At 36.1% G+C, this 21,747-nt stretch overlaps 1 protein-coding gene across 6 annotated transcripts in view; it reads left to right on the top strand.

The window, feature by feature from the left end:
* The window catches only part of Unc13b (unc-13 homolog B), a 221,979-nt gene that overhangs the window by 45,844 nt on the left and 154,388 nt on the right, over window positions 1-21,747 (top strand). For all 6 annotated transcript variants that reach the window (XM_076845854.1, XM_076845852.1, XM_076845847.2 and 3 more), the window contains exons 2-5: window positions 10,442-10,471; window positions 13,396-13,495; window positions 18,731-18,848; window positions 20,202-20,325. In XM_076845854.1, the coding sequence (XP_076701969.1) occupies window positions 10,442-10,471; window positions 13,396-13,495; window positions 18,731-18,848; window positions 20,202-20,325 (372 nt within the window). The remainder of the gene's footprint in view (window positions 1-10,441; window positions 10,472-13,395; window positions 13,496-18,730; window positions 18,849-20,201; window positions 20,326-21,747) is intronic.

Below are 21,747 nucleotides of genomic sequence, written 5' to 3'. Positions count from 1 at the left end.
ACATAGAAAAATATTTGCTATATTACTGAGAGGAGAATGATGTTCTTCTTAGACTGAGTATTAAACTTTGATAGTTCATGAAGGAGGAGAAAGGTGAAGAACATCTTGCTAGCCCATTAGAGCAGCCGAGTCAATTCCTGTGGTCAGTTGGCTGACAGACGTCATAGTTCATTTGTTTTTTGTCAAAATAGTTGACAAGTGTAAAAATGTAATACAATAAAGTATGCAAATTTATAATTCTAACAGTTTTTATATATATTGAACAGGGCAGTGGGATTATATATGATTCCTATGTTTAAAAATGTTAACTTTCAAATAAAAAGGAAATGGTGGTTATTTGAGAGACGATATGCTTTTCTTTAATGCTAGATTCTGAAGCAGGAGGGTTAAAAACAAGGCAGCTAGTGCCCCAGGTTTTGGAAGTTGTCTGATGAGTTGGACAGGCTAGAATAAGGCAGTTATTCCCTGTGCCTGGGGAATGAGGTCACCGGTTGCAGAGTTAGTGCGAATAGGATTATTTCCTATAATCTCAAAGATGCCAGTTGTAGATTTAGTTTTACAGCAAGGTCAGAGAAACTCAGGAGCTGAAGCGAGAGTTCGTTTTTTTTGAGAGTTTGGATACAGTGCTAATATATTCTCTTATTTCTCCCTTTACTTATAAGAAGACTGGGGGAAAAATACTCTGCCTGGGCCTTCTCCTTTTAGCCCTGACTGCCAGGGTTTTCGTATGGGCTAGAATCTTCATGAGCCTAAGTGTTATGAAATGACTATTTCCTTATTTTCCTTTACAGATAGTAGTGTGAAAGAGGGAGGATTGTGTGCTGGAGCCCCTCCTAGCTTTGAATCTAAAAACACTACTTTTAAATTTTAAATTGTCCCTCTGTATTTGCAGGTTCTTCATCTGCAGATTCCATCAACTGTGAATCAGAAATATTCGGAGAAAAAAATTATGTCTGTGATTCTCTGTACCATAAAAGAAATTTGTGTCTGTGCTGAATATGTAGAGACTTACTCCTTGTCATTATTTCATAAACAATACAATGCAGCAAGTATTTACATTGTATTAGGTATCATGAGTAATCTAGAGATGATTTAAAGTTTACAGGAGGATGTCTATAGGTTTTATACAGCTATTACCTATGCCATTTTATATAAGAGACTTGAACTGTCTGTGAATTTTGGTATTCTCCCATGTCCTGGAGCCAATTTCCCATGGATACTGAGGGATAACTATAGTTTTAAGTGAAAAATATTTTACACTAGAAATATTTATGTTTTAAGTACATATTAGTTTTATATGATAATTTTAAATAGGAATAAAGGATATACATCGAAAAGTAAATCTTCTTAGGTGTGCCCCTCAATTCTTCACTGAGTGGCATGGACTGAAACAAGATTTTTAGTGTGTATTCTTCTAAATATTTTCCATCTTTGTATCAGCATGTGTGTGGATCTCCATTTTCATTTATGTTTTTTACATTAATATATTTTGGAGATTGTTCTCGGTAGCTACCTATAGATCTGCCTTATTTTTATTGCATAATATTTTATTATAAATTATTAATCTAGTTTTTTATTTTTTAAAATACTTTTTAAAAGTTGTTGATGGACCTTTATTTAATTATATGTAGTGCTGAAAATTGAACTCAGTGCCTCACACATGCCAGGCAAGTGCTTTACCACTGAGCCACAACCACAGTCCTAAGAATCTAGTAGAAATAGGTCAAGAGCCTGAATTGCAAACTGATCCATATACTTGGAATAATAGGCATAAAAATTTCAGAGCTAACATCTACTAGGAAACTGAGGAACCTGAGTCTAGCTAGAAGACTTGCACTTTTGCATAGACTTAGACCCTAGGGCGACCAGAGTAATTGACAAGAAATCATTTTCCAAAGCACTGGAAATAAGTTATTAGAAAATATAAGAGAAAAAATATTCCATTCATAGTAACACAGAAGTATAGAATATCTGGAAGAAAGCCACAAGAGATATGAAAACCCTGTGTGATGAAAGCTAGAATATTGTAAACTAGATAACCTGAAAAAACCTTAATAGTACAAAAGGTTGGAAATGCTCATCAAATATAATAAACATCCCATTAGGAGTATAGCTAGGACAATCCCCTAAGGGCTAAAATGGAAAAGAATTAACAAACTAGAACAGTAAACTAGAGCTGATGCTTTAGAAAAGTGGAAGATATAGGGGCAGTTGTTGATGGTTTTGTTGTTCCTAGTGGAATAGCCACCCATCCTCTAACAGCCCAGCTAATTTACACAAGTAGTCATACCTGAATTTGAGTCTTATATTAGCACCTCTGAACTCTGGTAATTTGGGCAAATCTTGTTTAAGTCCCAGCTTCCTCACCTTCAAAACGGGACAACACTGGTTCTCACCTTTTCTGGTGGCTATGAAGGTTAAATTAAATGGGTCTACATTACTAGCTGACATTTTTTTTTCCTGAGTGTTTACTGCGTTTCATGGCAGTGCTATAAGGAGTGAGTACATAGACTCACTTCTGTTCATAATGGATATGAGGTGAATTTGACTCTACCCTCACTCCAAATCTATACATTGAAGCCTTCATTTCTAAAGTGGTAGTATTTGGAGATAGACCCTTTTGGAGGTAATTAGGTGTTATGGTTTGGAAGTGTGGTGTTCTCCAAAAGCTTCTATGTTAATGCAGGAGGTGAATTGATGAGATTATGAGAACTATCACCCAGTCAGTGGATTAATTCACATGATGGATTAATAATTTGAATGAACTACTGGATGGTTAACTATAGGCAAGTAGGTAATGGTCACTTGAGGTGTCCTTGGGGGAATTATATATTTTGTCCATAGTTCCTCAGGTTCTCTGTTTCTCTGCTTTTACTTGTCATGAAGTGAGCAGCTTTCTTCTGACACACTCCTCTACCATGATGTTCTTCTGCCTCACCTCAGGCCCATAGCAATGGAGTCTGTTGATCATGCGTTGTGGGCCCCAAATAAACTTTTCCTTCTCTAAGTTATTCTTATAGGTTATTTTGGTCCTAGGGACACAAGGCTGACTAACATGTTAGGTTTAGATAAGAGAATAGAGTAGGGTCTTCATGATAGAATTAGTGACCTTATAAGAAGAGATTCCAGTGAGCTTGTGTTCTCTTCCCTTCTTACCATGTGAGTTCACAGCATGAAGCTGGATATCACTGGGGGATCAAACAGAGTGACATCTTGATCTGGGATTACCAGCCTCCAGAACTGTGAGAGATAAATTCCTGTGGTTTAAGCTTCTCAGTCTGTGTTTTTTTTTTTTTTTTTTGGCAGTGCTGGGGATTGAACCCAGGGCTTTATGCATGTGAGGCAAGAACTCTGCCAACAGAGCTATATCCCCAGTAGTCTGTGGTTTCTTATTATGGCAACCCAAGCTAATACATAAAGTAAGGGAGACATTCTTTTTTATTTTTTTTAAACTTTTATTGTATTTCTTTATTTTTATATGGTGCTGAGAATCGAATCCAGTGCCTCACATGTGCCGGGCAAGCACTCTACCACTGATCCACAACCAATCCCCAGGAAGACATTCTTAACTCAGAGACATGTGGGTTCTAATGGCTACCTAGGGATAAGAGAGACAAGGTGGTACATCAGGGAGTGGGAAATGCAGTCCTTATTTCCATAAAGCAAGAACCCTCAAAGTGAAACCAGAACTATAAAATATTTACAGAGAGATGACCAGGAAGTCTATCCATCTTAGATTGGACTCTGAATAGATTGAGGGAGGTGTCTGGATTAAGAATTCATAACTGTAGCCAGGCATGGTGTCACATACCTGTAATCCTAGAAACTGGGTTGGCTGAGGCAGGAAGATCACAAGTTTGAGGTCAGCCTTAGCAATTTAGCAAGGCCCTAAACAACTTAGCGAGACCCTGTCTCAAAATAAAAAATAAAAAAGGCTGGGATGCAGGTCAGTGGTTGAGCACCCTGGGTTCAATCTCCAGTATCATAAACTAAATAAATAAATAAAATAAAAATAAACAAACATGAAAAAGACCAGACATATTTGAAAAGAACTGTAAAATAATACTTCTAGTAAAAATTCATTAAAGTTAAAAACTGAGGACCTAACAGATGAGGAGGGTATTATTGAATTCTGAATGTAGACTAGAGAGAAATTATTCATTATTATACAAAGAGAAAAAGATAAAAAAATATAAGAGAGGTTAATGTTAACAGAAATTTTTATTTTTGTGTAGGGGGTAATAAGGAGAATAGAGAGGCAATATTTGAAGATAAATGACCAGACTTTTAAAAATTAACTAGAATAAAAAACCAATTATTCACAGAGAATGATAGATTGATTTAGTACTTTCTAATAGTAATAATAGAGGTCCTGAGAGAAGTTGCTAGCAAGTAGCTTTTTCCTAGCTAAATTATTAAAAAATGAAACAGACATTTTAGACAAAAATATTAGGATGTAAACTTTGGGATGTTAGGAATTTTCATTTTTGTCCCACTGTATCCCTAATGCCTTGAGCAGTCCTGGCTCATAAATAGGCATTTAGTAAATATTTGTTGAATCAGAAAAAATTGAACAGACTCTCACATTGCTTCTAGAAGAGGGGAATTAAAATGAAAAGTAAGGGTTGAGATACAAGAAAGGAAGTTAACTAAAGAAATTGTCAGTTGTAGGTTGCTGTAGTTTGAATATATCACCCCCAAAATTCATGTCTTGAAAACTTAATCTCCAGTGCAATAGTGTTGAGAAGTGGGCCCTTTAAGAGGCAGAGCCTTCATGAATAGATTAATGTTACTATCACAGGAGTAGGTTCATTATTATGAGGGTAGGTTTGTTATAAAAGTGATTTTGGCTCTTTTTCTCTGATTATATGTATTTGTGTTAATCACCTTTTCATCTCTGTGATGAAAGTACCTGATGAGAAAACTTAGAGGAGGAAAAGTCTCAGAGGTCTTGGTCCATGGTTGGCCAACTCCATTGCTTTGGGCCTGAGGTGAGACAGAGCATCATGGCAGAGGGGCGTTGCAGAGAAAAGCTGTTTAGCTTGTGGGGGAAGAAGGAGAGAGCCAGGAAGTGGCCAGGGACAAATAATTGTCCCCAAGACCATGCCCTCAGCAACCTATTTCCTTCAGTAACACCCCATCTGCTTACAATCACCACCATAGTTTATTCAAATTATGAATCCATCAAATGGATTAATCCACTGATGAAATTACAACTCCCACAGTACAATAATTCCACCTCTGAACATTGCAGCATTGTCTAACACATGAGCTTTATGGGAAAACATAACATGTTATTTGATACAAAGTTATTATGACTACAGGAAATTTATCCATATGCACTGGTTTAGAATTTAACCCCTATGTTAGATGTAGTTCCATCATGTTTTTTTCTATGGGGGAGGATAAAGGGCTGCTGTAGTGCTGTGCAACATTCCCACCTTCACCCTATTTAAAAATTTGTTTTGTTTTGAGAAAGGGTCTTGCTAGGTTGTCTGGGCTGTTCTAGAACTTCTGACCCTCTTGCCTTATATTACAGGTGTGTGCCTCTGTTCTTGCCCCATTCTCTGATGTTTTATTTATTTTTATTTTGGTACTAGGATTGAACCCAAGGGAGCCACATTCCCATTCCTTTTTATTTTTTTATTTTGAGATAAGGTCTCACTAAATTGCTGAGTCTGATCTTGAACTTTGTGATTCTCCTCTTACCTTCCAAGTTGCTGGGATACAGGCCAGTGCAACCCGGGCCAGCCCCTTATATTTTATTTTTAGTGTTCTTTTTAGTATTCAGGATTGAACCCTGGGGTTCTTTACTACTGAGTTACATCCCCAGCCCTTTTTTTATTTTTTATATTGCAACAGGTTATGAGTAAGTTGTTTAGGGCCTTGATAAATTGCTGAGGCTGCCCTTGAACTTACTATCCTTCTGCCTCAGCTTCTTGAGTCACTGGGTCTACCATCATGTGTCACCGCTCTTGGCCCATTCCCTGATGTTTTAAATTTCAGTTTTCATATTTTTTAATTTTCTGGATTTCTTATTGGTTCTCTTTCATTTTCATTTGTTAATTTTTTTGTTTGCTTTTTCTTTCATAGTTTCTTATTCTTTTTTTTTAAGAGAGAGAGAGAGAGAGAGAAAATTTTTTTTTAATATTTATTTTTCAGTTTTCGGCGGACACAACATCTTTGTTTGTATGTGGTGTTGAGGATCGAACCCGGGCCGCATGCATGTCAGGCGAGCTCGTTACCATTTGAGCCACATCCCCAGCCTTCTTGTTCTTTTTTTAAAGTTTTTTTTTTCATTGTAGTTGGAAACAATACCTTTATTTTATTTATGTATTTTTATGTGGTGCTGAGGATCGAACCCAGGGCCTCGTACATGCTAGGTGAGCACTCTACTGCTGAGCCACAATCCCAGCCCTCTTGTTCTTTTTAAAGGATTTTTTTTTCTTTAGTTTGCTGAGAATTCCAAGTGTACTTACTTTAAATTCACTTTCACATTCTATTAACATTGTTTCTTATTGTTGCCTTTGTTTTTCTTAGCGTTGGTGTTTTCCATTTTTTAAAAATAATTTTATTGATTTTTTAAAAAAATAAATGACAGTGGAATGCATTACAATTCTTATTGCACATATACAGCACAATTTTTCATATCTCTGGTTGTATATAAAGTATGTTGATACCAATTTGTGTCTTCATACATGGACTTTGGATAATGATGTCTATCACATTCCACCATCCTTTTTGTAAAGGTGCATAATGGCAGGAGGCTTTTAAGTAAGAATCTAGTTTTAAATTAGGTCCTCTGGACTTTTGTCTATGATAATGTGAGATGTCACTATGTTCTGGTTCTGGCTGAGATTTTTTGCTTCAACCTGATTCCCAAGGTTGAAGTTTTCCTTCCTATGCAACCTTCTTTAAAATTTAAGAAATGTCATTTTCATTGACATCTTTCTTTTTTAAAGGAAAATTTTTAATAATAACTTCATTTATCTATTTATTTTTATGTGGTGCCAAGGATTGAACCCAGTGCCTTATGTGTGCTAGGCAAGCACTCTATCACTGAGTCACAACTCCAGCCCTTATTGACATCTTTTGCCTGGATTTAGCTCTCTTGCTTAGCTGACATTTGAAGTCTTTTTTTTACTTTCATTAGTGTTTTGCTATCTTGGATTCTGTTTTGTTAGCAGTCTTGAAATTTGGTGTCCAGAATTGAATTATTTTGCCTGATGTTTAAATTCCCTAAGCATTACCATCTGGTCTTATCTTTTATCCTTCAGGTTCCATTTCCTTTCCCTCACACTAGTCTCTTTGAGGCACCATGAATACAGAGTATTTAAGCTTCCTTCTTTTAGTTTACTCACTTCCCTGTCTGGAGTGGTCTCCTTCTGCCTTTCTTATTTAGATTCTGACTGTTTTCAAGGCCCATCTCAAAGAGTACTTCTCCATGAAGACTTTCCTAATTACCTTCAGCCTCATTCTTAGAACCCTTGGTTTCATGGTCTTCACCATTGTTTCTCAGCCTTGGTGTTATCAATACTTTTGGTTTGACAGTTCTTTGTTCTGGGAACTATTCTGGACACTGAAGAATTTTTAGCAGCGTCCCTGGTTTCTGCCTACTAACTGTCAATAACATCACCTAGGAACTTATTAGGAATAAAGATTCTCAGGGCCCTGAATGCCACTGAATCAAGAAACAGAGATAGTTGAGCCCTGCACTCTGTTCTTTAATAGCCCTCCGGGTGGTTTTGAAGTATGTTGAAGTTTGAGATTCACTTTCTCAGAAGATTGCATTTCTCTCTCTCTCTCTCTCTCTTTTTGAGGAAAGAACCATTGTTATAATTGTATTGTTGATTAGCATAATGGCAAATTTATGCTTGAGGATCTGTTACTAATTGCAAAACTTAATCTTTTTGAGGTAGTCTTAGCCAGGTATTCAGAGAGATGTGTGCTTTCTGTATTTATGGAAAAGAATAATTGGGAAGAGGATTTGAATTGATATGAAACTTTACAAAGGACATACTTATATTCAGTAAAAACAAATAGATTTTAGCAGTAATTGCTTCCTGAAAATGGAGAGGGCCTTGAAAAACTATTGAATGACCATCTCTTGGAAGTATGAGTAGGCTAGATGTCATTTGCAGTGAAGCTTTTTTTTTTTTTTTTTTAAGTTTTGATTTGTTATATAGTACAAGGAGTAGAACCTTTAAATATCCTTTCCAGGCTTTGTGTCTTGTGTTTTCTTGTTATTCTTTCCCTGCTGCACTTAGCCCTAATCTTAATGGATTTGATATTTGGTGCTTTCTGGAATTTAGCATTTTTCCTGCATGGATAGCCTTTGACCTTTCTCAGGAGCTGACATATCCAGTCTGTATGTAGGAGTCCTTGTGAAGTTCTCTATTGACTTTTTGGAAATAGCTCTTTGTGATCACTTTGTCAGGAAACTCCTCTTGATATCTGCTTATTCTCAGAAGTTACTTGTCACTCTAGTTTTAAAAAACCCTCACAGCTGGATGTGATGGTGCACACCTGTAATTCCAACTTAGTGAAACTCTGTCTCAAAAATAAAATAAAAAAGACTTGGGAATGTAGCTCATTGGGAGGTAGGGTACACCTAGGTTTAGTCCGCAGTACCACTCCCCAACCCCCCAAAAGCTATCATCTACATCTGACCTATTATGATCTTGTTTGGGCATGAGTATAATGGAGGGATTTTCTTTTTTTAATTATTTTTTTTACTTATATATGCAGCAGAATGCATTAACAGTACTTATTACACATATAAAGCACAATTTTTCATATCTCTGGTTGTATACAAAGTATATTCACACCAATTCGTGTCTTCATACGTGTAGTTTGGATAATATGTCCATCACATTCTACCATCATTTCAACCCTATACCCCCTCCCTTTCCCTCCCACCCTTTTGCCCTATCTAGAGTTTGTCTATTCCTCCCATGTTCCCCCTCCGTACCCCACTATGAATCAGCCTCCTTATATCAGAGAAAACATTCGGCATTTGGTTTTTTTAGGATTGGCTAACTTCACTTGGCATTATCTTCTTTAACTCCATCCATTTACCTGCAAATGGCATGATTTTATTCTCTTATTGCTGAGTAATATTTCATTGTGTATATATGCTACTTTTTTTATTATCCATTTATCTATTGAAAGGCATCTAGGTTGGTTCTACAGTTTAGCTACTGTGAATTGTGCTGCTATGAACATTGATGTGGCTGTGTCCCTGTAGTATGCTGTTTTTAAGTTCTTTGGGTATAGAGCAAGGAGAGGGATAGCTGAATCAAATGGTGGTTTCATTCCCAATTTTCCAAGAAATCTCCATACTGCTTTCCATATTGGCTACACCAATTTACAGTTCCACCAGCAGTGTATGAGTGTACCTTTTCCTCCACATCCTCGCCAACACTTATTGTTGTTTTTATTCATAATAGCTGCCATTCTGACTGGAGGGAGATGAAATTTTAGATAGTTTTGATTTGCATTTCTCTAATTGCTAGCAATGATGAACATTTTTTTTCATATATTTGTTGATTTATTGTATATCATCTGAGAAGTGTCTGTTCAGGTCCTTGGCCCATTTATTGAGTGGGTAATTATTATTATTATTTTTTTGGTGTTTAGCTTTTTGAGTTCTTTATATACCCTAGAGATTAATGCTCTATCTGATGTGTGAGGGGTAAAGATTTGCTCCCAAGATGTAGGCTCTCTATTCACTTCACAGATTGTTTCTTTTGCTGAGAAGAAACTTTTTACTTGGAATCTATCCCATTTATTGATTCTTGATTTTTTTTTCCCTTTTGGTGGGGCTGGAGATTGAACTCAGGGTCTAATGCATGTTAGACAAGTTCTACCACTGAAATACACCCTAACCCTATTAGGATTCTTTATTTAAGTTATTTATTTATTTATTTTTGGTACTGAGAATTGAACCCAGAGGCATTTTACCACTGAACTGTATGCCCAGTCCTTTTTATTTTTTGAGACAGTGTCTTGCTAAGTTTCTGAGGGTTTTGCTAAGTTACTGACACTGGCAATGAACTTGAGATCCTCCTACCTCAGCCTTGTTTGTCATTGGGATTATAGACATGCACCACTGTGTCCAGCCTATGATGAGTTTTAAATAAGAAATATTTGTAACTTAAAGCTTAGAAAGATCTCCAACATGAAACTGATGGCCTGCTATAGGAATAATGTAGCTCTCTCTACCTCCCTGAGGAGACTGAAACAGAGATTTCTGCATTGGGTATGAGTTTATATTATGTGACACTGAACTCTCTTCAATGAAGAACTTCTTTTCTCAAGAATTACACTTGACAGTGGAATCCCACCTCTAATATTGGCACATAGCAGGTGTTCAAGAAATGTTGCTGAGGTAAAAAGAATTTGTAAAATTCCTCATAGTATCTTCTTTTTTCTCTTATAGTTAAAAGAGCCAAATTCCAGGGTTCACCAGGTAAGTCCAGCCTTCTATTATTTTGTTCCTTTTCCTTCTATACTTTCTGTGATTTTAAGTGTTCTTTAAAAAAATCATTAATTTTATGTAGTCCATTGGTTAAATTCAATAATTAACTAATTAATTCACTAAAGTAATTTATAACCTTATTAATTAAAATCAGTGCTATTGTAAAACATTAAAGTTGTTTGTATATCTGTGTTTGTCAATAAGTTGCTTTACCTCTTAGTCAACCCAATTCTACTTCTCAAAAGTAATTTTTTTTTTTGTACCAGGGATTAAACCCAGGGACACTTAATCATTGAGCCACAGCCCATTTTTTTTTTTTTTTTTTTTTTTTTGAGACAGGGTCTCATTAAGTTGCTTAGGGCCTTGCTAAGTTGCTGAGGCTGGCCTGGAACCTGTAGTCCTCCTACCTCAGCTTCCTGAACCACTCGGATTACAGGCATGAGCCACCCCACCCCTCCTATTTAGAGATTTTTTTTTTTTTTGGTAATTTCAGACCATTCCTTTGTACACACTGTAGACAGAAATAGATCATATTCCATGTATCTTTATGCAACATGCTTTGTCCTCCAGCAACATATTGTGAGCATATTTGTGTTTTTCTGTTTCTTTCATTTAAGGTACTATGTAGAATTTTGTTATGTTTTGTACTCTAGGATCTTTATATATATCTACCTACCTACCTACCTACCTATCTATACACACACACACACACACACTCATACACACACACACTCATACACACATACACATATACATATATGTATATATTTAAAATATTTTTAGTTGTAGATGGACATAACAACTTTATTTTTGTATGTGGTGTTGAGGATTGAACCCAGTTCCCTATGCATGCTTGGCAAGTGCTCTACCACTGAGCCACAATCCCAGTTTGTACTCTAGGATCTTGATGGATGAATATTTAAATTGTTTCCAATGTTTGGCTATTATAAATAATTAATTTTTTATGTGCATATCGTTGCCCAGTTCTGAAAATGTAGTTATATGCTAGAGTCTAGAAATAGAATTAATGGGTCAAAGTTGTTTTAGTTTTATTTTGTTTTGGCAGGCTGGCAGTTGAACCCATGACCTTGTATATACTCTTCCACTGAACTACATTCCTAGCCCCCAAAGTTATGTATTTTTTAAAAATTTGGTAGCTGCTGCCAAATTGCTATTCTTAATTTTTTTCTTTCTTTTGGTGCTAGGGATTGAACCTAGGGCCTTGCACATGCTAAGCATACTCTCTAGCACTCACCTATACCAGTCCTAAAAGTTTTTACTAGATTATGATGAGGCCAAAAGTATGCAAGCACTTATTTCCCCAAATCCTTTTATCAGCACTAGATAATGTGAAACTTAAATCTTTGTCCATCTGAAGATGAAAAATGCTATCTACTTATTTTAGTATGCAATTCCTTAATTATAAATGTCAATTTATAAAGACTTACTCTGGTTACTGCTGGGGAGGGGAACTGGGGGTTACTGGAAAAATAATGAACTTGGTTGGGAACCTAGGAAAACCTGACAAACCAGACCTTGTTACAACAGGAACTAAAACAGTTTCAGAGCCTACTGTTCTTTCCATAGGCTCTTAGGTAGGGCTTCTCTCTTTCTGAAGATCTCCTCTGTTCTTTCTCTGGGCTGGCTTTCTCAGCTTACCCATCTTGCATAAGATCCATAATAGCTGCTACAGTGGAATTTTTATGCCCTTTCTTCCAATTTTTGCACCAACCACCAATTTTCAGTAATTTTCCCCCTTCTATTTAAAATCTTTTGCAAGAGAATCAGATCCGTCTCAGCTCTTGGCCAGCCCATGACTTGGCTGTTCTTTAGTTGTGTCTACCCATGGTCTGATCAATTATGTATGATTTGATGTGGGGGGGTGGAATATAATATCATATGATATATAATGTAGCTCAGAGGCCTAGGCCTCAGTAGAGCCCTTACTTAGCACATGGAAGGCCCTGGGTTCAGTCCCCAGGACCACCAACAAAACAAAACAAAACAAAACAAAAAATACAGCTTAGTGGTCTATTGTATTATGTGGGCTTTTATCTTCATGTGTCTTTAGGGAAGAGAGAGAAGGATGTAGGTCAGAGTTCTGAGCTTTATTTCCAGGCCTCTATCTTTGTTTAGAATTCAGTTTATCCTCTCAAATTATAGTGTTTCCTTTTATGTGGCTTGTTCTTCAGGCCAAATTGTGTAGATTAAGCTTGAAGCCCTCTTCCTTTATGAGGATTTTGCCTCAGTTTTTATCCCTGTCAACACTCTGCAGCTGTTATCTTTCTACATTTTATCAAATTGTGTTTCTATTAGATCAGTTCAGTTATTTTCTTCAAACTATAAGTGGTTATAAATTTACTTTAGTACATTCTGATTAGTTCTTTTTTTGGGGGGGGTTACTGGGGATTGAACCTAGTCCTATTTTGTATTTTATTTAGAGACAGGATCTCACTGAGTTGCTTACACCTCGCTTTTGCTGAGGCTGACTTTGAACTCACGATCCTTCTGCCTCAGCCTCCTAAGATGCTGGGATTATAGGTGTGGGCCACTACACCCAGCCTGATTAGTTCCAATTAACATTTTAATAGACTAAATCAATTAGAATAGGAAATATCTAATATATCTTGTATTTCATGAATCTTTTGTTTCAGTTTGCATGAGTCTGTATGTTTTTACTGGGTCATATGATACAAAATATATTAAAATTTGAAAATTACCGTATTAGATTGTACTCTGGAAGATGGTGTATGGTTTTATAATGTTTGTGACTCTTGTGCCTGGAATTGTACAATGGATGCTTCAGAGTATTTGAGTTTTTTTGTACATGTAATAATGTGGACATTCTAAGGGCTTTGTGAGATTGGATAACAATTTGAGATCTGATATTACATTTTTGTTTTGAATTTTTTCAGATAAATTTAACACATATGTGACCCTGAAAGTACAGAATGTGAAGAGCACAACTGTAGCAGTTCGAGGCGATCAACCTTCCTGGGAACAAGATTTCATGTTGTAAGTACTTTGCAGCCAGCATGCCTAAGTATTCTGTAATCTTTCTAAGGGTATGGCATCATATAAAACAAAGATTCTGTGCATGCCTAAGATTGACAAAAAGTGCGAACATTGTTAAATATTCTTTTGGAAAACTAAAACCGTAGTTATAGGAACAAGTGAGGTGTGTGTAGGTGAAGTATATCTTCAGTTGTTTCTATTTAATAGATTTACAATCTATTCTTAGAGATGGATGATGAATGTGGGTAAACTCCTAATTAATTTATGAGCTTGAAAACATTACCTCATCAGATTTTTTTCAGTGGTCAGAATTAGCATATTAGAGTTAGTACAATTACTTAGCAGAATATTAAATATAACTTTAATATTTTTTTGATTCTCAGAAGGCTTCTTGAGGAAATATGGCTGTACCTATCAGAGACAGTGTTTGTATCTACCCAAGTCATCTGCCTTAGAGGATGAATATTCTGTGCTTATAAGCATTTTGTTTTATTTTCTATTATTTTTTGCAGTGCTGGAAATTGATCGTAAGACCTCATATGTTAGGCAAGCACTCCACCACTGGGGCTATATCTCAACCCTTCTTTTTATGTTATTGAGTAAAATGCCCTATGTTTGAGTAAATTTCTTATGGTAGATTTTCTTATGTATGACAGAAAATTAATATTTTTTAAATAAAATTCTGGCATTAAAAATATTTTCTCACACCCCTCCACTTAATTTTCAGTATTTTTTTTTCTTTTTCTAGAAGAGAAAAGTGTAGAATATCTTATTGAAGGACTGGGCTAATCTCTTAACTTTTCTTTTTTTTAATTTTTTTTTTTTAGTTGAAGACAGACAGTATGTCTTTATTTTTTTATTTTTATGTGGTGCTAAGGATCAAACCTGGTGACTCACAAGTGCTAGGCAAGTGCTCTGCCACTGAGCTACAGCCCCAGCCCTCTCTTAACTTTTCTGAGTGCGAGTTTCCTTATCTCTAAGGATCTATCATTATTTCTTAACACAGATCCTAAAGGTCTACCTTACTTATTAAAAGGTTATATTTGCTTTTTGAGAGTAGGAGATGGGCATGAAGGAGATAAAGGAAAATATGTATTGAAAGTACTGTGAAATTTGAAATTGCTTTACAAGTTTTACAGTGAAGTTTAGAGAGGCATTGGAATGATTGTTATTTTTATGGAGAAACAGTCCAGTCCTCTGGGCTTTTAATAAATATATTGCTACTTAAGGTACCATTTAGGAAGCATTATTATACTAGTTAAATAGTACTAATAGTTAAAGAGGGCCTAGGCTAAGACAGTAACAGGCTAGCAAAAACAAACAAACAAACAAAAAAAAAAAACAATGGATAGAAGTGCTAAGGAGGTAGAACTAAAAGATTTGTTGGGATGATTAATTAGGTGGATTGTATGCTGCTCATTAGGTTGGGGTTAAGGTATTTGGACCAGTTTGTATTTGAAGTTCTTAGAGTTCAGGTAGGAGGTATATTAAGAAGATAGTTAGAAAACTGAACCTGGCACTTAGGGAATGAATGTGGTTTGGGGAAATATTTTAGTCAGTTGAAGTCATAAGCACAGATAAGAAATCTTAGAGAGTGTATACTTTGAAAAAAGAGACTGGGACAGAGCCTGGAGAGCAGCAACATTAAAGAGAGGATTAAGGAGACTAAGAAGGAATGAGTAGAGAGGTAGTGGAGAACCAGGAGTTGGTGGTGTCATGGAAGCAGAGGAAGAACTGGGGCTTCAAAAAGAAGGCTAGTGGTATCACATTACTCTCTGGTTGCCTCTCTCTCATGATTATAAACCTCATTTATTCTCTTTTTAGTTAAAGTGACATGAGAGCAAGACTACCTACCTGTTCCCTTCTTTACATGTGTAATGTGCAGAGTTCATTCAAAGTCTCTTCACATATTAGCCATTCCACAGTGTGGCTCTGGTATATAAAGGTAGTGATCTTTCTCTCTTCTGACTTCCAGTGCTGTCACAATTACTTCCTGTTATAACTCTTCCCAGCATGTGAAACACAGTGATCTTCTGCAGTCTGTCATCAGCATAGCTAGCTTTATTCTTATATGTTTATTATCTAGTTGCCCATAGCATGTCCCTTGCAACCCTGCTTTTGATGTATGTGAATTTTCTTCTGTCTCCCATGTTGAGATGTGAATTTGGCCCTCTCCCTTTTTACACATGGGTTTTGTTAGCATTTTCTTTATCTTTTTGCTTCTCTTTGTTCTTTCATCACTTTGCAACTTCATTGCTGATCTTTTCCCCTCCCTTTTTCTTTTTTCCTGCTCCCTGATGTATTATGTGACAATCTCTAATATTCATTTTGGTATTTCTCATTTATATTTAATATTTCTGTGTTTTAATTTCAGGACTTGATTATTTCTTAAGGAGGGTATCTTCAGTTATTGGTGTGAATGTCTAGCTCAGAATCTTGTGTACATGTGGGGCTGGGGATGTGGCTCAGGTGGTGGCGTACTCGCCCGGTGTGCGTGCAGCCCGGGTTCGATCCTCAGCACCACATACAAACAAGGATGTTGTGCCTGCCGAAAAACTAAAAAAAAAAAAAAAAAAAAATTACTCTTTCACTCTCTCTCTCTCCACTCTCTCTTAAAAAAAAAAAAAAGAATCTTGTGTACATGTATGCACATACACTGTTGATTGGAGTTTTTTGACAGAAAAAAGCAACTTCCCCAGGGCTCTAGGGATGAGGCATAAATAGAATTCTCAGACTTCTCTTAGTTGTGCCTGATGAGCACACAGAGATGAGAAAGGAAGCTTCTTATAGAAGACATTTTCATTGTTTGAACCATATTCCCCAGAGAGTTCTCTATAGAACAGATTTTCTTCATCTATTTAAAGTCATGCTGTTAAAGACCCCTAGCTATTTCCTTTATCATTGGCTTGAGATGCTTTTTAGGAGCTGCTTTAGGAATATTATATATGTATCCCTAAGCAGTGTTTCTTTTCCAGATTCAAATGAAAGGTACTTCACATTTAAGGGTATTACATGTATTTTCAAAGACTGATTAATTAGGCTGAATGACTATATGACAAAAAGCTCTCTGAACATCCTTAGTGACTGGGTAAGTCATGTCATTTGTTGCTTTGAAGAGCCCAAAGTTGTGGAGACAAGAACTAGGTCTGATGTTAATGTGTCTTCCTTAAAGTACCAAGTCATATATATATATATTATAAGTGCTCAGGAAATATTAATTAAATGAATAAATGAACTCATTAGCATGTTCTCTGTGTTATATGCTTTGTATGTATGTGAAAATGAAAGATTTTCTTTCATTGTGTAATTTCAACATACTTGATGTGAATTCAATGACTATAAATCCACATCCTTGTAAATCTGAGAACACTTACCTCATAGTACAACAGGGAAGCCTGGCAGGCTTTCTCAACAGCACACACTTGAAACTTCTGGTGATGAATAGCTTTTGTTTCTGAGAATGCCTTTCTGCTTTTTTTGATGGAATTGTCCTTTTCTAGTTTTTCTTGCTATTCTTGCCCTTCAAGTAACCTTACATCCTAATAAGAGCTTTCTGGAGAATGTTTTTAGCATTAATGTGTTTTTTGCCATGCATGGTGGTGTATGTCTGTAGTCCCAGCAGCTCAGGAGGCTAAGGTAGGAGGATTGCAAGTTTGAGGCCAGTCTTAGCAACTTAACAAGTCCTAAGCAACTTTGCAAGGCCTTGTCTCAAAATAAAAAAATCAAAAGGGCTGGGGATGTGGCTCAGTGGTTAAGCACCCCTGGGTTCTGTCTCTGTACAAAAATAAAATAAAATAAATAATATAAGTATTTTTATGTTAAAAATTAAGATTTGTCCTTATAAGCAGATATTCTACCCATGTGTGTCATTTCTTTTACATAGTGATTATTTGGCTCTTTCTGGAATGATTTCTTTTCTAATAATTATTATTATATTATTATTATTATAAGCTTAATTGATAATGAGAGTCCTCCAGGGACTGAGTGACTTGACCTACATTCTCCTCTAACACTCTAGTGTCCCTCACCTGCCTTTGCCCACTTGTTCCCATCAAACTTATGTGTTGTTATGAGCCCTTTTACTTCTACCTAGATTTCCTTTCATAACTCTTGTAAAAAAAGATTTACCTTTCCTAAAAACTTCCTGTATACATTCCATAAGTATAAATTGGGGCAGTGTTATCAATAAAACATATAGGACTGTTGCCTAAGGGTAGAAATTGTAGATAGGCAGGCAGGCATGGCAATAATGGCTTCATCACTTGGCCTTATTAGTCTAACCATGATTATATCTCCAAAGGCTAGGGGATAGTGAGAAACACATTTTTCTTTATTTCTTTCTCAAAATTTATTAAGGTTTAATTGGTATATAAAAATGGCATGTAATTAGTGCATATAATTTGGCAAGTTTGGACATATATGTGAACTTGTATTATTACCATCACCTTGATCAAGGGAATAAACATACCCATCACCTCCAGCAGTTTCCTTGTCCCTCACCTTTTGTGCTAGGAACACTTAACATGAAATCTACTTTCTCAACAAATTTTTAGGTGTGCATGCCTTATTGTTAATTGTGTGTGTGTGTGTGTGTGTGTGTGTGTATAAAACATAGGTAACTATGTTACATAGCAAGTCTCAGGAACTTACTCTCCATTTTTTTTTTTTTCCTTTTCAGGCACTGATGATTGAACCCAGAGGCACTTTGTCACTGAGCTGTATTCCTAGTCCTTCCATTCTTCTTTCCTAACTTCCTTCCTTCCTTCCTTCCTTCCTTTATTGTGGTACTAGGACTCAAACCCAGACCCAGGGCCTCACATATGCTAGGCAGGTGCTTTACTGTTGAACTACAGCCTTAGTCCCCAGCCCTTTTTATTTTTATTTTGAGACAGGGTCTCACTAAGATGCCAAGGCAACCCACAAACTTGTGATCCTCTTGCCTCAGTTTTCCAAATCTCTGGGATTACAAGTGTGTGCCTCCATACCCAGCTGGGGCTTACTCATGAATAATGAACAAAAGCATTGTGTGTGTGTGCGTGTGTGTGTGTGTGTGTGTGTACCTTAACATAGATGATTCTGGGAACCTAAAGATGATTGCAGCATTCTGAGACATTTTGATTTTCCCTAAGAAAATATCCTGGGTAAAAAAGTATTCAGGATTAGTAAAATGGGAAATGTAGCATTTGTTTCAATTATCTGGCTTTGGTCAAACGCCTTTCTTCTTCTTTTCTCTAGTGAGATCAGTCGTCTGGACCTGGGTCTAAGTGTGGAGGTATGGAACAAAGGGCTGATATGGGACACCATGGTGGGGACCGTGTGGATTGCACTGAAGACAATTCGTCAGTCAGATGAGGTCAGTCAGTGCATTGCCTGTTTGGAGGTATGGTTTAGCTCTTCATTTTCCTCATCTTGGCTTCACTTCAGCTGATAGTCATCCATGCAAGTCAGATTACTCTTCTCCCTTTCTACTTAAGAGGACCTATCTGTTATTCACCCAGAGGGTCATGTGATTATAATTAAGTCTGTTTTTCCATATATCCCAATACTGAATTCAGAGATGCCAAAGCAACTCCTTAGCCTTATTAGGTAGACAGCCTCATCTGGGTAGTGTGCATGTATGCACCTACATTCTCCTCTAAGATATTGTCCTGGGAGAGGTCCCATTAAAATTTCTCAGCTAACTGGATGGATTTTTCTTTTGCTTTGAGTCACTTAGGGAACTGATTTCAGTCCTCTTCTGCATGTAACCCTACCAGAATTTAAGGAACTTCCAGGCTTAGCAATTGCTGTTCATATGGTCTTCATGCATTATTTCCTGAACTGAACTCCCGTTCTACTTTCCCTGTTTAGAATATAACTCAGATAGCATAATTTCCCCACATATACTCACTTTGTATTAGACAGAAGCTATTATGTTCCTACTTGGTTTTCACATGAACTATGTGTTTTTTCCAGGACTGGGAAAGTTGAACATATTGCCTCTGTTTTCTTTTATTTCTGGATAAATCTCTACTCCTTCAGGCAGATGGGCAGTTTATTTTCATTGCATCTCTTGCTCAGTGCCGCAGTCCAGCTGCAGCAAAATAATGGGGGCGGGGGGTGACGAGGAACTTGTGTAGATTGATACAGCAGGAGTGGGAGCCGTTTATTGTAGGACAACAGAGGTATTTATACATTCCACACAGCTTATCTTAATTAACATAAAATAGATACAGCAGTCAACCAATAAGGAATCTTCACACTTAATGGCTTGCTGGCATTACTTCACAAACTACTCCCTCTGGCAAAATGCCAGGTGCCATCCTGACTTGTTTACAGACTCTGAGAGCTCAGTTCTGTTTAATTAGCAATGTCAGTAGCTCTTTATTGATGAGAAGCAGAGACATATATCATTAAGTGACATAGTCATTAAGAATTATGCAGATTAAATATTGATCCATGTAATGCTTAGTTTTAGAGTTTGGTACTCAAGAAATCTGTCCTGAAGAGAGCTAAGCATAATAAAAGCTGCTCTCCCCACTAAAGTTGGAGAACAGAAGTCTGTGTGTAGCACAGACAGATCATAACAGTGGCATGTGTGCCTTATCAGGATATAAGTGGCCCTCAGAAGCTCTCAAAAAGGGAAAATCAGAGAAGAACACCTGGCTCTCGAATCAAGAGGAAAGCCAAGAAAGATTAAAGTTTAATTTTGGATTTTGTTTCCTAGGAAGGGCCCGGTGAGTGGTCTACATTGGAGGCTGAGACATTAATGAAAGATGATGAGATCTGTGGAACTAAAAACCCAACTCCTCATAAAATCTTGCTTGATACAAGATTCGAGTTGCCTTTCGGTGAGTCTTTGTGATGAGATTTTTTAAATCACTTAATACTTTTTACCATATTGTGTGAGATTGTTGGCTAGTTGTTTCATGAATGTATATTTTATCTTCTCACTCATTTCCTTTGAGAGCATTTTGTCTTCATTTCTATGTCCCCTGACCCCCTGGCTTAGGGCAAGGATGCAAAGCAAAGTCTAGCAGGTGGTTATTAAAAATCCACAATAAAAAGCATACTCTTCAAGTCATTTAATTTTCTGTGACTGTTATTATAATTTATGAAATATCTGCTTGTTAGATTTATTATTTTGAAAATATATTTTTTAATATTTATTTTTTAGTTGTAGTTGGACACAATACCTTTATTTTCCTTATTTATTTTTATGTGGTGCTGAGGATCGAATCCAGGGCCTCACACTTGCTAGGTGAGCACTGTACCGCTGAGCCACAACCCCAGCCCTTGAAAATATTTTGACATTTAATATCTTGAAGTAAATATATACCTTATGATTTATTAATTTAAAAGAGAACTGATAAATTGAACATTATCTTTATTTTAAACAAATTTTAAAATCAGAAAAAATACATGCTTCTGATAAAAATTCAAAATGGGAATGAAATGTATGTGGGTAAAAAATTAAAAGTTTCTTTCTACTTCCTTTCACCTCCTTTCTATTCACCTGAGATAAACCACTAATAACTTTTCTGTATCTTGGTCTAGACACAGATTTTCTAGGAATTTATTTTGGCTAAATTTGGATCACACCTTATATACTGTATATTTATTGTGGTATATAATGTTGTATAAACTACTTTTTTGTGTATATTTGGGACATTATTCCATGTTATACTTTAAGAACTATCTTACTGATCTGAAAATCTGTGTTTACTATAATTTATCCTGGTAATCCTTTACTGTTTGACATGTAATTTGTTTCCTTTTTTTTTAATATATATTGCTATAACTAATAATGTTATATATCTATGCCCATTATGAATCTGGGATAAATGTCTTACCATAGAATTACAAAGTCAAAGGTCACAATGCACATCACTGTTTTTCAAAGATACTGCAAAGTTACTTGTTAAAACGATTGCACAATTTATACTTTTACCCACTATTTGATGAGTATTTACTTCTGCTTATCCTTGCCAACATTTTGTATGTTCCAGTTTTTAACCTTTGTCTATCTAATTGATTTAAATTGTTTTTTGTTTCAGTTGAATTCTATTAGTGTAATTTTAATTTTTATTGTTCATATTGTTGATATTTACATATACGTTTTTATTGCTACTGTTTTATGATTTCAATTTATTTAGGTCTTAGATCCTATGGTGATAAAAGCTAAAAATAACGTGATTTTTCCCAGCTAGTTCAAAAACAACTGAACTTGGAACTAACTATATACTTTAGAAAAATGGAAAGGAAAACTTGCT

The sequence above is a fragment of the Callospermophilus lateralis genome, chromosome 2 (genome assembly GCF_048772815.1).
Source record: "Callospermophilus lateralis isolate mCalLat2 chromosome 2, mCalLat2.hap1, whole genome shotgun sequence".
NCBI lineage: Eukaryota > Metazoa > Chordata > Mammalia > Rodentia > Sciuridae > Callospermophilus > Callospermophilus lateralis.
The sequence above is the reverse complement of the archived record's forward strand: the minus strand, read 5'-3'. Positions and strand labels throughout refer to the sequence as shown.